Source organism: Anopheles stephensi, chromosome 3 (assembly GCF_013141755.1).
Source record: "Anopheles stephensi strain Indian chromosome 3, UCI_ANSTEP_V1.0, whole genome shotgun sequence".
Taxonomy (NCBI): Eukaryota; Metazoa; Arthropoda; class Insecta; order Diptera; family Culicidae; genus Anopheles; species Anopheles stephensi.
The window spans coordinates 67,991,777-68,004,892 of record NC_050203.1 but is presented as its reverse complement, the minus strand read 5'-3'; the positions used below and the strand labels follow the sequence as shown (position 1 = coordinate 68,004,892).

The 13,116-nt window shown below is 41.6% G+C and overlaps 1 protein-coding gene across 7 annotated transcripts in view; it reads right to left on the bottom strand.

Annotated features, from left to right (window-relative positions):
- Positions 1 to 1,995: 1,995 nt before the first annotated feature.
- Positions 1,996 to 13,116, bottom strand: part of LOC118512699 (protein Wnt-1-like) — a 32,334-nt gene continuing 21,213 nt past the window's right edge. For all 7 annotated transcript variants that reach the window (XM_036057516.1, XM_036057520.1, XM_036057518.1 and 4 more), the window contains exons 3-8: positions 5,493 to 5,954; positions 5,306 to 5,426; positions 4,858 to 5,123; positions 4,525 to 4,671; positions 4,315 to 4,436; positions 1,996 to 3,302 (exon numbers count right to left, since the gene is read on the bottom strand). In XM_036057516.1, coding sequence (XP_035913409.1) covers positions 3,101 to 3,302; positions 4,315 to 4,436; positions 4,525 to 4,671; positions 4,858 to 5,123; positions 5,306 to 5,426; positions 5,493 to 5,777 — 1,143 coding nt within the window. In that variant the 5' untranslated portion in view covers positions 5,778 to 5,954 and the 3' untranslated portion in view covers positions 1,996 to 3,100. The remainder of the gene's footprint in view (positions 3,303 to 4,314; positions 4,437 to 4,524; positions 4,672 to 4,857; positions 5,124 to 5,305; positions 5,427 to 5,492; positions 5,955 to 13,116) is intronic.

Sequence of the window (13,116 nt, the reverse complement as noted above, 5' to 3'; positions counted from 1 at the left end):
AATGGTGAAAAATAGAACGGGAAAAAAACGCGCATATGAATACATTCAGCCCAATTATTGCGCAGCTAGTGCTGTCAAAGTGTCGAACAATGCGGGTGCTAATGAGTAAAACACAGATAAAAAGTTACCAAAAAAAGAAAAACACTAGAAAAAGAATGATGAAAGGAAGGAACCCTGTAAAATACTACTTATCAACAAATAATAAAACTAAAATAAAATAAACTCTGGCTTTAGTTGTGCCGCGTGTGTGTTTCTCTTCTTACTTGGTGTATTGGAATAGGGGAGCAATTTCCCGATATCTGGGACGTTTACAGGGTTGCAACAACAGTAACAGGCGTGTGCTGTTGAACACCAGGGTTGCTATGGAATATTTGCGGCCTTATAGCTGATGGATCGGTCTATTATTGGTGGGCCTTCTTGTTAAACAAGCAGATATCTGAAGACAGCCAAGTAAACTCGTTCCAATATCCTCAAGTGAAATAAATAAAACTGATCAGCCTGAGTACTATTTTAGGCGATCTTTTCTATATTTTCATTCTTTTCAAAGCCAATGAAACGTGATAAAATACAGATTCCTTCTCTCTAGCCTTCTCTGTCGCTTGCTATGCGTTGCCATGGTAGCTTTCGGTTAAAGAGAGAGAGAGAGAGAGAGCATGAAGTGCTGTAAACAACGCCGGTAGATGAAGCGAGACGATTTTGAGGAAAAAAAATCGCCAATCCCCCCACTTTTAACCGAAATCTTTTTGGCATTTCGCATCATGTACCCTGGCTTTTAGGCGATCTTTTCTATACTTTTTTTCCAAAGCCAACTGTAAAACGTGATGGAATAAAATACAGATTCCTTCTTTCTGGCAACTCCCAGCGTGCACCTTCAGATGGAAAAATTTTGTAAAAAAAAGAGCCCTTGCACGGGGCTCTTTTACCTGAGGCCCTAATACGAGGCCACTTATATCACGCCATTACTACGGGGTGCTCTGACCAACAAAGCCCTGCTGGCTGGCGAGGCCCCCTTGCCAGCCGCTAACTCCGCTCTTGATGGGTTCATTCGTTCAGTAGTTCATTCTAGAATAACTAATGAAGAAGTTAGGGCATTTGATTTCTTCCTCTTCTTCCTTGGCACTAAAACCTCGAGAGGTCTCGGCCTGCCATTTCTGGCTTCCTGTGACTTAATTTTACCCGTAGTAAAGAAGTCAACCCTCCATGCGGGGAGGCGGTCTGAATGGGATTTGAACCCCGGCCCGCCCCATTTGATTTTTGCATTCCATTAATCCATGATCAAGGGTTGTTTCGCGGGTTGTTTCTTAACGTATAAATGATAGCAATACGGACAGGCCGTCGTAGATGAATTTTTGCCCAAGAGACTTTTCTGTCCATGTTTTTTTAAAATATATTTCATCGTAACTTTTGATTTATTTTATAGTGGTTATAAAGTGGAAGTTATAACAGAATTTGTTTTTCTACGTCCTCAGATATGTTTGGCTTCGCCGCTTGAATTCATCTTAATATTTTAAAATTAAAATTTAAAATCATGTTCGAATAATTGCCAATTGAAACACAAGCACATAATTGCACTTCTTTTAAATATTTTTGCATACATTTTAAACTCAATATAAGTATTTCTTTCGGTAGGCAGAAAAAAACTTTGAACGAATACTTAGGAACAATCTGTTTATTTTGGGGCTCAATAAATGCCTAAACTTTATTTCGAAAAAGAAAACCATTGCTTGTGCAATCATTCAAATCTTTACTACCATACCGTACGGCTATTTCATCTGGAGATTTCAACGATGGTAAAAGCGACGAACCGACATCCACGTGAGGAAGTTAGTAAATTATGTCTGAATTAAAACATGCCACCATTTTATTTAAATCAAATTCCTACCATTAGGCGCAATAATTATTACTTTGTTAAACAAAAGACAAAAAACGGAACACCAACGGAGTGTCGCCTGCTGAAAGCAATGCATGTACAGAACACAGCTAAAAACAGTTTGGTTTGTTGTTGAAAGGGCATTTACTTTATTTTTCATACTGAGAGTGGTTTATTTTTGTTCGTGTTTGTTTGTTTGTTTGTTTGTTCGCTTGTTGGTTGGTTTTTAGCCATATTACATTACATTAGAAAATAGTTTATAAACAGAGTCCGAACACGCTAATAATAATCGCAAACCTTCAACCGTACTTCTCTCCAAGTGAAGTGATAAGCTGGAACTGGCGATACAAGGATGGAATTGAAGCCGTCCGCTCCTACATTCTTTATTATTCCAGTACAAAATGCGCGGAAAGGGTTTAAGTGATTCAAAAGAAAAAAAGGGCCAAACCAACAGAATAAAACGGATTGGCTGAATATGATGCGCACTCGCGCTCTTCCTCGCTCGCTTGGGCGCCATCCTTACACTAATTACCTCGAAATAAAAGCTAAAAATACACTTACAGCACCTTACTGCGGTGCGTTGGCTACGCTTTAATTACTAAATAAAATAAAAAAGCTCTCTAAAATCAAATCACAGAAATTCAAAATGCGCTCTCCTGGTATGAACCGTTGCGTGCCACGTCGGTAAGCGAATTCGGGTGGCGTGTGTCTGTCCCTACGGCAAATGGTATTGAATGAAGGAACCGCACGCACCCACACACACACACGCCGGCACACACAAAACTGAAGGGACAAATGCTCTCCGAACGAATGAGCGTGGATCAACTTTTGCCTGCAGGATTCCATGCCACACTAGCATCTTATGGAAGGTTGTTGTTTTAAGCTAAGTGCCATTGGTTCCAAGAGATTGTTAATTCGAAAGATGATGACTACGATGATGACGATTGATGGATGGATGGACGATACAAATGCCTCGATGTTTGTTTTTTTTTTTTTGAATAAATAGTTACACGATTCGTATTATTTTTTCTTCCCCCTATTTCCTTTCTCTTCCACTACGCACTACGTTCGTTCTATCCGCGTTGCTCGATGGCTTTTAAATTCTGCCCAGGGTGGGTGGGGGTTCCGTTGCACTGCTGTTTGTTTTCGTTGTTGGTGGTGGAAGATAAGGTATCGGGGCAAATCCTTCCTGCCATTAACTCCCGAGCGGGAGGTGGGATGTTGCGTGTTTTAGTTGCAGATGTGTTCATCCTTGCGCATGCTGCACGTGTCACACTTGACCGCACAGCACCAGACGAACTTGCAGTTGCACTGTTCCTCCACGTTGCGTACGCGTGTCTGATAGCCCCGGCCGCAGCACAGCAGCCGGCACCCTTCGATACCGTACGATGTTCGGTTGCAGAAGCGGCCACGTGTACTGAAGATGCCCAAACTTGGCGGATGGGAAAGATAAAGCAAATTAATTAAAAAATGTTATGGGTCTAAATTGATTTAACAATTATTTTAACCTACGGAGAAATAGGAAAGAAGTAGAGAGACTGCAACAGTAAATTAAACAGTAAAACAGAGGACTTTCCAAGAACCTAGACTCAACAATTAATTATAAATACCGGAGCTCCCTTCAATGTTTTTAAAAGACTGAATTTTGTAAAGGATTATTCCAACATCGTAGCATACTATTTCAGCAGTTCGGTCAAGCTTTTTATATAATATTTTTTATTTAAATACAGTTAATTGATTGAAATGTTTTGCATGCCATTTTTTTAATCTGGAAAATGATTTTGGTGGCGCAGTCTCTCAGTCACAAAATTCTGATTCGAACGCCGGTTCTACTAGCTTAGAAATAAGATTTAGTTCCTATGTGATTAGGACTTCTGGACAAAACTGTTGGAAGAGCTAAAATTATCACAAAGTAAAGCCGTATATTTTGGCGTTAGTTAGTTTTCAATGATATTAATCAGTTGTAAAGATCTCCATAAGTGAGAACTCCATTCTAGCCCATTTTATCATCTTCTTCTTCTACTCTGGAACTTTAACCTTGAAAGTATCGGCCTGCCATTTCTAGCTTTGTGTGGCTTGGTTTAACCCGTAGCAAGGTAGTCAGCCCTGCGTATGGGTAGGCGGTCTGGATGGGGTATGATGCCCGGTCCTGCCGTGTGTAGACTGGTACTGCTATCGCATCGGCCATCGGACCGCCCAAAGTCCATTCTATAGCCCATTTCACATATAAACCATTTCTACATCATAGGAAACATGTCTTTAAATTATCTGTTCGAAAGTTGTTTCGGACCATTCTTAAGAATCGGCCATTCGGTTGTCAATTTGAAGTTGAAATGTCGAATAGTCTATAGGAAAGACACCACGTCCACCCATAGTGTATAGATACATGCTAATCAATAGGAAATAGTTTAATTTGCCAAATTTGGAAACAATTTTGAATTTACCTTTCATTTTCCTCGCAGTAGTTGGGCGATTCCGCAATGTACACCAAATCAGACTTGTTCACCTTCTTGTAGTCGAGATCCTTGCGCGTCAGCTTCCTTATGATGCCCTTGTTTTCAACTGGCTGCAAGGAGAAGACCATGCAAAATAAAGCAAGCGTTTTGTTAATATACTGATAAAGCGTTTAATTAGAAATGCGAAAAAGTGCATACCTTTACTTGTGCCGCTGCATCGAACATAGAACCGAGCGTGTCGGCGATCAGCTTCATCGGGGGTAGCCGTCGCCAGCAGACGCGCGTTGTGCAGGAGCCCGACATTCCGTGACATTTGCAAACTTTCTCCATCTTTGACCGTAATATCTGGTGGTGCCGGTAAAGCATTCACATAAGTTTAACGACTTGCATTACTTTTTATTTGTTTTTATTTGGGATTATCTGGGAAGTTAGAGCTAAAGTTTCTTTTCCGACAAATTTGGCAACTACCTTTTTTTTTTACTCAATGCTAAGCGTTACCTCTAACAACATAAGACACATAAACTTACGTACTCGTCGTGCGGCCTCATTGTTGTGTAGATTCATCAGCCCGAAGCTGGTGGTACGATTCTCCTGCGGGTCGGTGAACGAACGGGCCTGCTTGATGCCGTACTTGATATCCTCCGAGCAGCCGCCCCAGGTCCATTTGTTGCTGTGCTTGCTGCGTACGATGCGATCGCACTGGCAGGATGTCAGTTCGCCCTTGGTACAGGCGCGCGTGATCGTCCAGGCCAGTGAAGCTGAGTTGATGGCGCTAAGGTACGCGGTCTCACGGTTGCCTGCAAATTAGTACAACACCATCGATTATACTGTTGCTATTTGATGTTTGTTTTAAATTTTTTTGTAAGTAACTTGAGCTTAATAACTCAATTTTTCAATTTAAGAAATACTATTAAGATTTCTTTGAACTCTTCTTAATAAATTTAGCCAAAAAACCTGAAAATGCGTTCCGTAGTCTTACCTTTATCGTCAAAATTTCCATAGTAAATGCCCGATCCGCGTTTCGCCGAGCAGTTCCAGCGATTGTTTTGAAAGTATGTTTGGCACTCATATTTGGCAGTATTGGCTGCTCTTACAATCACCTGCAAGAAAAAACCGAAACCGTGTCTTACTAATAACGATCACAGAAAAGATGGCTCAAAACGCACGTTCAACAGTTCCGGATTATTGTAGCACGTGTCTCGCTGGTGGTCCGTAAAGTACGTTGAATCGCCGCACAGCTCGAAGCTTCGATTGTCCCGATGGAAGTGGTCCTTGTCCAGCGAAAGGTCAGCAATGCGCCACCAGCTACCATCGGCAAACCCGCTACAGTACAGAAGCAGCAGCAGCGCCAGCTGCAGGAGTCGCCGTGGCAGGATCCGATCGGCCGCTAGCTGGCACGTGGAGTGTGAAAGTCGCAAGCCAAACGGACGAACGTCACCCTGCGGGACCATGGTTTGTGGCTCGAAGTTCTGCGATGCGTTCCGAGTGAGGTGGGTCCGGTCTGGATGATGGTTTTGTGAGGATTATGGCCGGATTTCCCTAGTTCCCTAGGCCGCTCATCGTTGCGTGTCACCGCACACACACACACACAAGAACGGTTTGTAAATGGCCAAAGGTGTAATGTAATCCTGTCAAAATGAACACACAAAAGGAGCAAATAAAAAACGAGTCAGTTATGAAGGATGCACGGGACTCATCAGAACTGGGATTTGTGAGCTCCGGCCAGAAAATGGAACGGAGGATTTCGTTCGGGTTCGTAAAAATTAATGAATTGCCACGGAAAACTGGCCGTCGATTGCGGTTCAACGAGTCACTTCACAGGATGCGATGGTAAAGTGCTGCGTTCGGTGAAACCACCGGGCAGTGATTTTTAATAACATCGTCCCTCATCATATAAGCGTTCGGAGGGCTTCACGTTAAATTTTCTCCTATCTCTCTCTCTCTCTCTCTCTCTCTCTCTCTCTCTTGTGTGCCTTTTAATGACAACCATGGAAATAGGGAAAACGGAAAACGGTTAACGAACACACCGTGCCCCGTAGTTGGTAGTTGGCCAGAACCACAGATGGTTATCCTATAAAATCGTTCGACCATACCCGTTCGACCGTTGCTGACTTTTGGTCGTAAAAATGCAATCAAAAATTTACCCCCTTGCGCCAGAAAAGGAGGGATCCGGGAAATGGTGCGAATTGAGTCGAAAATCGGTCTTGTTGCAGTGAGAGCGAAACGTTCTCGAAGGATCAGTGTTTGATGACACTGAATAAATATGAACGGTTATTGAAAGTGCACTGTAAGCGGGGGGAAAAAGTGAACATACAACAGACAAAGAGGTTGAATTTTTAATTAAAATAAATTAATCAAGTTGTAGTTAATATAGAAAGAAATTATTAAACGATAAGTCCATTTGGCTAGGGAGTGAGTGAGTTACATTGCTTTAATATCGCCTAAAAGTATGCAATCTTTTTGTAAACTGTTTTTGAGTCGCTTTTGAAGGTTTACGCTTTTAAATTGTACTTAAAAGAAGATAAAGAATCTTAGTTATAAGAATTTTTAAGCTTTAAAATGGATATTTGTTTAATTTTAATTCGATTTTCATCGTAATCTTATCTAAGATCAATTTGTTTTCTTATCATCAACTTATTTCAAATTGCTAAAAATGAGTTAATAGGTTCGAGTAAGAGTATAATTTGCCGTGTGATATATTTCAACCCCTCCAAAGAGTAATGTGCCGCATCAAGAGTATCTGTTTATCAAACCAAGATGTTAATACTTCCAAGACACATCACTTCATCCTTGCACCCATTTGATTCGACCCGTGGTGATGAAATCGAAATCGAGCCTATGATGCCAGCAGAGCAAACAAACCCAGGGAGGCTGTTTGCCCGTTAGCCTAGAAAGGCTAGCGAGGCAAAAATAAAAGGGAGACAGTGGAAAGATTGTCCGTGTAACCCTCGGGGAAGGAGTGCGTAATACGCCGTAATAACATTAGACAGATTAGATGTGTTTTATGTGCTTCGTTCGTGTACCGGCGGTTGCTTGGTCTCGGTCGCGCTTGTCTTCAGCTTTCGGCAACAGGGGAAACCAATCGAATAACAGACGACGCCGGGCCACTGTGCCTTTTATTTGACCCAAGGGGACTCACTCCACCAAGCGCCGACTAGGTGGTGAACGTAGCCCGTGACTGTTGGGTACGGCTATAAACAAGCGAAACGCCTCTACCTTACGGGTTTCCATGGCCCGGCCACGGATGTCAAACAAAACCTTCGCTGGCAGAGTCACTCGGTTCGCGGTGACAATAAATAAAATATCAGTTCCACGTTTTGACGACAAACAACGCTGACGACAACTTTGCCGCGTGTAAAGTCGATAATAGTGCGTGTGCTGTTACGTTGCCCCCTAGGGAGGAGCAGTCCCCGTTCAGCATATGAAGATGTTTTCTTTACTTCTACCCTCGCTCGGTGCGTAAGAGGATCAGGAAAAGGTTAGATGACAAACCGACTGAGGAGATGAACAGCAGAAAAAAATCGTATCCTTTTTCGATTCTAAACCTGAGCCGGCACGGTTCGGTTTGTTTGGTAGGACTGTTTTGCTGTAAACGACAACACGTGCGTCCTTTTGTCGCTTGATAGCATTGGGATGGCAAAGGTTAGAAGCTGAATAAAGAGAAAAAAAATAGATAGACTAGAATAATCTCATCTTGTTGGTGAGGACCCCCCTCAAACCAAGCGCCATGTGTTTGGGTTATAGAATCAGTTTAGCAAGAGCTTATAGCAATTCAAACGCCTGAGAGACATCAGCATATGCAATGGTGGATTTCGTACGATAAGATTTCTAGCTAGGGATTGTGTGTGTGTGTGTGGAGCTCTCTAGCAGGCAGGATAAGCTTACCGTAAGCTAGCGAGGCAGAGAAATCCCAAGCACCAGATGTTATTTAGCCGGTTGGTTAGGTCGTCGATTGCATTCATGTGAACGCCACGTTTACAAATTGAAGTCACAAAATCCGCCAACACCAACCAAGTTCGATACGATGGGGGACCTGTTTTTTGTCAGTCAATCGATGTTGCATGATTTATGCAACAGGAGCTCCGAACCGAAGTCACTTGTCGGTTGGTTTTGCAAACGAAGCGTTTAATAAAGTATTTATAGGGTGACTTCTGGTGGGTGCGTATGTGTGCTGCACGTAATAAAAATTTCGGTAGGCATAATCTCGGGCTCGGGTAATGTTTGCGTGCGTAACGAGCTGGGAAGATTTGATGACAACGAGTGGACATGAATATTTAAAACACTCATTCCAGTTTTTGTGGTAAGAATACACGTCGTTTCTTTCGAACTCGGGTGGGTTGCTGTAGCATTATTAAGGAAAGAATATGCCTTTTTTCGTAAGAAATTTGGGAAACATCGGCATAGTTATGAAAGCTTGTGTTCGAACCTGTTGGACTGTGATGATGAGGATTGGAATCGATAACGATTCGATGCCGTTCGAACGATGTGTGGTTTTGCGCTGTTTGGCTTCCTGGGCATTACAATTGTGGGAAAACAACAGGTGTATTCTTTAAATTTTCAATTCAAATTCAATTTCAATTTAAGGTATAGTTTGACGAATATACTGCGCTCATTATGCATAAAGTAAGTCAGTTCGAAAGCACGATCACAACACAAGGCTCTATGCGATCCTGTTGCGCGGATTGCATAACATAGGGCGTTTTATCGTTTAGAATGAACTCCTATTTATTGTACCAAGTGCTCCACAACTTCCGGGGCACAGACAATTCTAAAAAGATCTTTGACGAGCAATGATTTGCGAAATCATACCCATATACATTGTCATAGTCATCCACCTGTACCTTTTGAAGACGATAAGACGATCGTTACTATGTGGTATTGCAGCGAGGGCCATACATGTGAGGATACTGAAATGACAAAGTTTGTTCTGATCAACCAGACGCACTATTAAAGTCCAATGTACGTAAAGACATAGTTTCTGCTCAACCCAAAGGTTCAAAACAAATGAATGAAAAATTACGGAAAAAACGTGCAGATTTATGAAGCCATCGGGATGCCGATAATATTGACAAAAAGCCAAGCCAAGCCAATATTATTAAAATCTATTTTTTATAGAAGGTGATATTTATTGTATATATTTATACTATATATTTGTTCAGCAACTTAACAGGTTTTGGAATGCATTCTTTGTTAATTTCGTGTGGAATGCAGATTCTTAAGAAAATGTATGTGGTATGAAGAGAAACATTATAAACAATCAATCCACCACCACGATTTCGTTGATTAGTTTGTCTCTCTTAACTGAATTTAATTAATAAAGAGATTGCAAAAAGGGCTCAAGTGTAGCCACAAGAAAACAGCGATCAAGCCGTGACGATTAAAATGAAAGATGGAATGATATTTCATTGACGTGATAAAGTGACGCGCTTCCTGAAACTGGAACCCATTGCTGCTGCTGATGAATTTGACGATAAAATCTCACATCAGTTGTTTGGTGTGCCGTCGAATGAATCACAAAAAAAAACAAACATGGTGTGAAAAGAGTCTAAAAAATGGTTTGTTTTCTCCACAAGTAATCCAATTTGAGCACTGGTTTTTGTGTAGTTATATTTAGGCTTTTATGAGATTAAAACAAGGATTACAGGATTGCAGCCAAAAATTGCACCAACACCGATTCGCCTATAGGAAAAACCGAAGAACGAAGCATCATCTCTCACGGGCGCATAAACTGTGCCACAGCTTTCCGTTTTGGGAAAGGTGCAGGACAAGATCGGCCAAGGCAGTGGGAAACACACGGGGGTACACGAAGAAAAAAAAAACAACAACCCCACAATTCAAGGCTCTGTGTTCAGTTTGTCATGGCGACTGATCGCAGCGGTGATGGCTTCCCTCTATTCGGCAGAAATAAAATATCAGATTTCAGGCAAAAAATTTTATGACCGGCTCGTTTTTATGTCCGTTATGAGCGTGCTCGATTATTATTAGGCAGCTAAGTCCACCGAAAATCCATGTACCGTGCTCTTGCTGGCAAACCAGTCGGTGGGATGGGACGGCCGGATAAACAACATACATCGCGGGATGCATAACGCAGCATAAAACGCCCCAACACGCACACACAAACATCCAGCATAAACAATGTTGGGCGTTGTTGTGCCGAGTAAAACGTAAAGCATCCCACAAGAACCCAGTGGAGGGATCGGAAAACAAAAACAAGGAATCAAGCATAAGCTGGATTGTGATTTTAAGAAATCTCGTATCCTCCTGCCCGCATAATGGCCTTGCGTAGCGCGTAGCCCGGATTTGCCCGGAGGGAGCGTCGAGTTTTCGTTTCTAGCCTTTCCTATACAGCATTACGCAGAATTGTCGGCGTCGAGAGGCGGGAGAGAAAAATGAGTACAAAAACAACACCGGTACACAGCAACCGTTTAGGAAGCGTTTCCATTATTTGCGAAATAATTGGCAGAAAGCCGCGAGCCATGTCGACAAATCACGGCATCCCTCCCGAAGGGTCTGTTGTGTTGAGTGTGTGTGTGTTTTTTTCGTTTTTCCCATCTCATTCGTTCCCACCCTCCTCCCATTTCGGCGAACGGACCAAGCGGGAATGGGGGCCTCCCATATCCTTGGCCATGTTTTGCAGCACCGAGTGCGTTGAAGGAGGCGTCGATGTAATGAGGGTAATTTGGATTGTTTAACAAATTAGGAGGCCCCTTTTATTGCCGTTCAGGAGACGGGTGCTGGTGGTGGTGGCTTATTTTGAATGAAATTGGAAGTTGAGCTAGGGATGGGGGACGATTTCTAAATATTTTCGTAAGTGTGGTTTGATTGTGCGATCGTAATTAACTTTACATTTGTAAATAAGAATATCAGGAACGAACGCAGATTGAAATTTGAGATGTTTTTTTAAATAATAAATGATGTACTTAGTTGCTATTCTATTGCTATTGCTATTGTATGGAAAAAATTCTTTCCATACTTAAAAATAGGATCAATGAAGGCTAATGACTCATGTTCCCCTAAATTAACTAGCCAACCATTTCTGCTTCTATAACTCGACCTGTTTGAGTGTATATTTTTTACGTTTTTGAGTAAAATTAACTCTATGACCTTTATTAATCTCTAAGCTATTTTGGTTTTGAAGCTTGACCAAGCTTTCATGTTTTGACATCAAGAACTAAACTGAACCTGAACTGAAGAACTGGATGAAGAGTCTGCGAAAGGGAGATTGACTTGATGCCCCTCTTCTTGTTATTCTTGTTATTCTAGAACTTGTTGTGATAATCCTCTTATAAAATACTGGAATATGATGATCACATCGACATTATTGATTGAAGGATCTCCTATGTATGAGAAGCCTTACAAAGGATTGAGTAGGTGGCAACAAAACCTCGAATTGGAGTTTAACAAAGCGAATGCTGGTGGCAACAAACTGAGGTCCTTTGTACAGGTAGGTGATCGCACCTTCTTCGACTATCTTGGGTCAAAAGTCAGTACCGCCGAGCACATCCATTTTAAGATACAGGCAAAGGTATTAGCTGCCAACCAGTCATGCTACTGCTTAATGTTCCTCTCCACTCAAAACACATATCGTAACGGATAAACCCGGAGCTATATGACATAGTTGCAATCTCAGCAGTTACATACATCTGTGAAGATGTAGATTATGTCCAAAAGCCACTAAACTCACAGAGGCACATTGGAGAGGAAGATGTTTAGAAGATTTTCCACCGTATATGTGGTAGGACAATAGAGGAGCCGCTCCAATGAAGATACTCTATCAACTGTGCTATGCGTCTCGTGCTCGAGCTGGCCATGCCATGAGAATGACACAAAACTACCCAGTCTGTCAATTTATTATGACTCGTTTACTGCGACGTAGTTCGTTAGCTCAAATTCGACTGGAATGACGGCGTTTCTTCAAGTATTACATGTCTATACGTCATCCGGGATATAAAAGAATAAGTAAACTGATGGAGCCTTCAATCAAACTAAGTTGGGGTTTGCCTTATAGCATAGCAAGGAAAGACAACATTTTCAGTTGACATATTTGCACTATAACTTTGGTTAATAAATAACTGTCTCTTTGAAGAAAACAATTTGCAGTTCGAGATAAAACAACGATAAGATGTAGATTGGTCAGGTTTTGCGTTAAACGAAAATCGCTTATTGTTATTAAAATAGAAACACTTTATCTATGAATTGAAAAACCCTGAGAAGAATGAGCAAAACTTTTAGCAATTTGTACTAAAAAAAAGTCAAACAAATTAAGTGAGAGGATGCTTGGGTTACATTACCACAACTTGTTTCTAATCGTAGTTGAAGCATTGTCTCATGAAACAGCTTCTTGTTCTCATTATAAATTATTAACTGAACGTGCGTCAAACCCATTAGGCACCGATTCAAAATCAAGATGACTGCACCAAAGCGTTCATTAGGTAAAGTGCACCATACCTTTATCAACCCACTGTATCGAAGCATAACACATCAACACCAAGCATAAAACGCAAAAGTTTATGATGAAAATTAACGCACACACACAGGGGCATACTGTTCACTGTTATGCTGATTGAATCGATGAACATGATGTCTATCAGATTTGCCGCCGTTTGCAGAAAACACATACATCATACCACAGTCGCTGTCGGTCGCTCAACGTGAACAGACGTGTTTGTGATTCAGTGCCAAAGTCAAAATCAGAATATTTTTTGTCTCACCAACTGTTACGATTCTTATAGGAAAAAAAAAAAAATCCAGTTTGAACGAGTTATACTCAGTGCAAAACAACAAAACAGC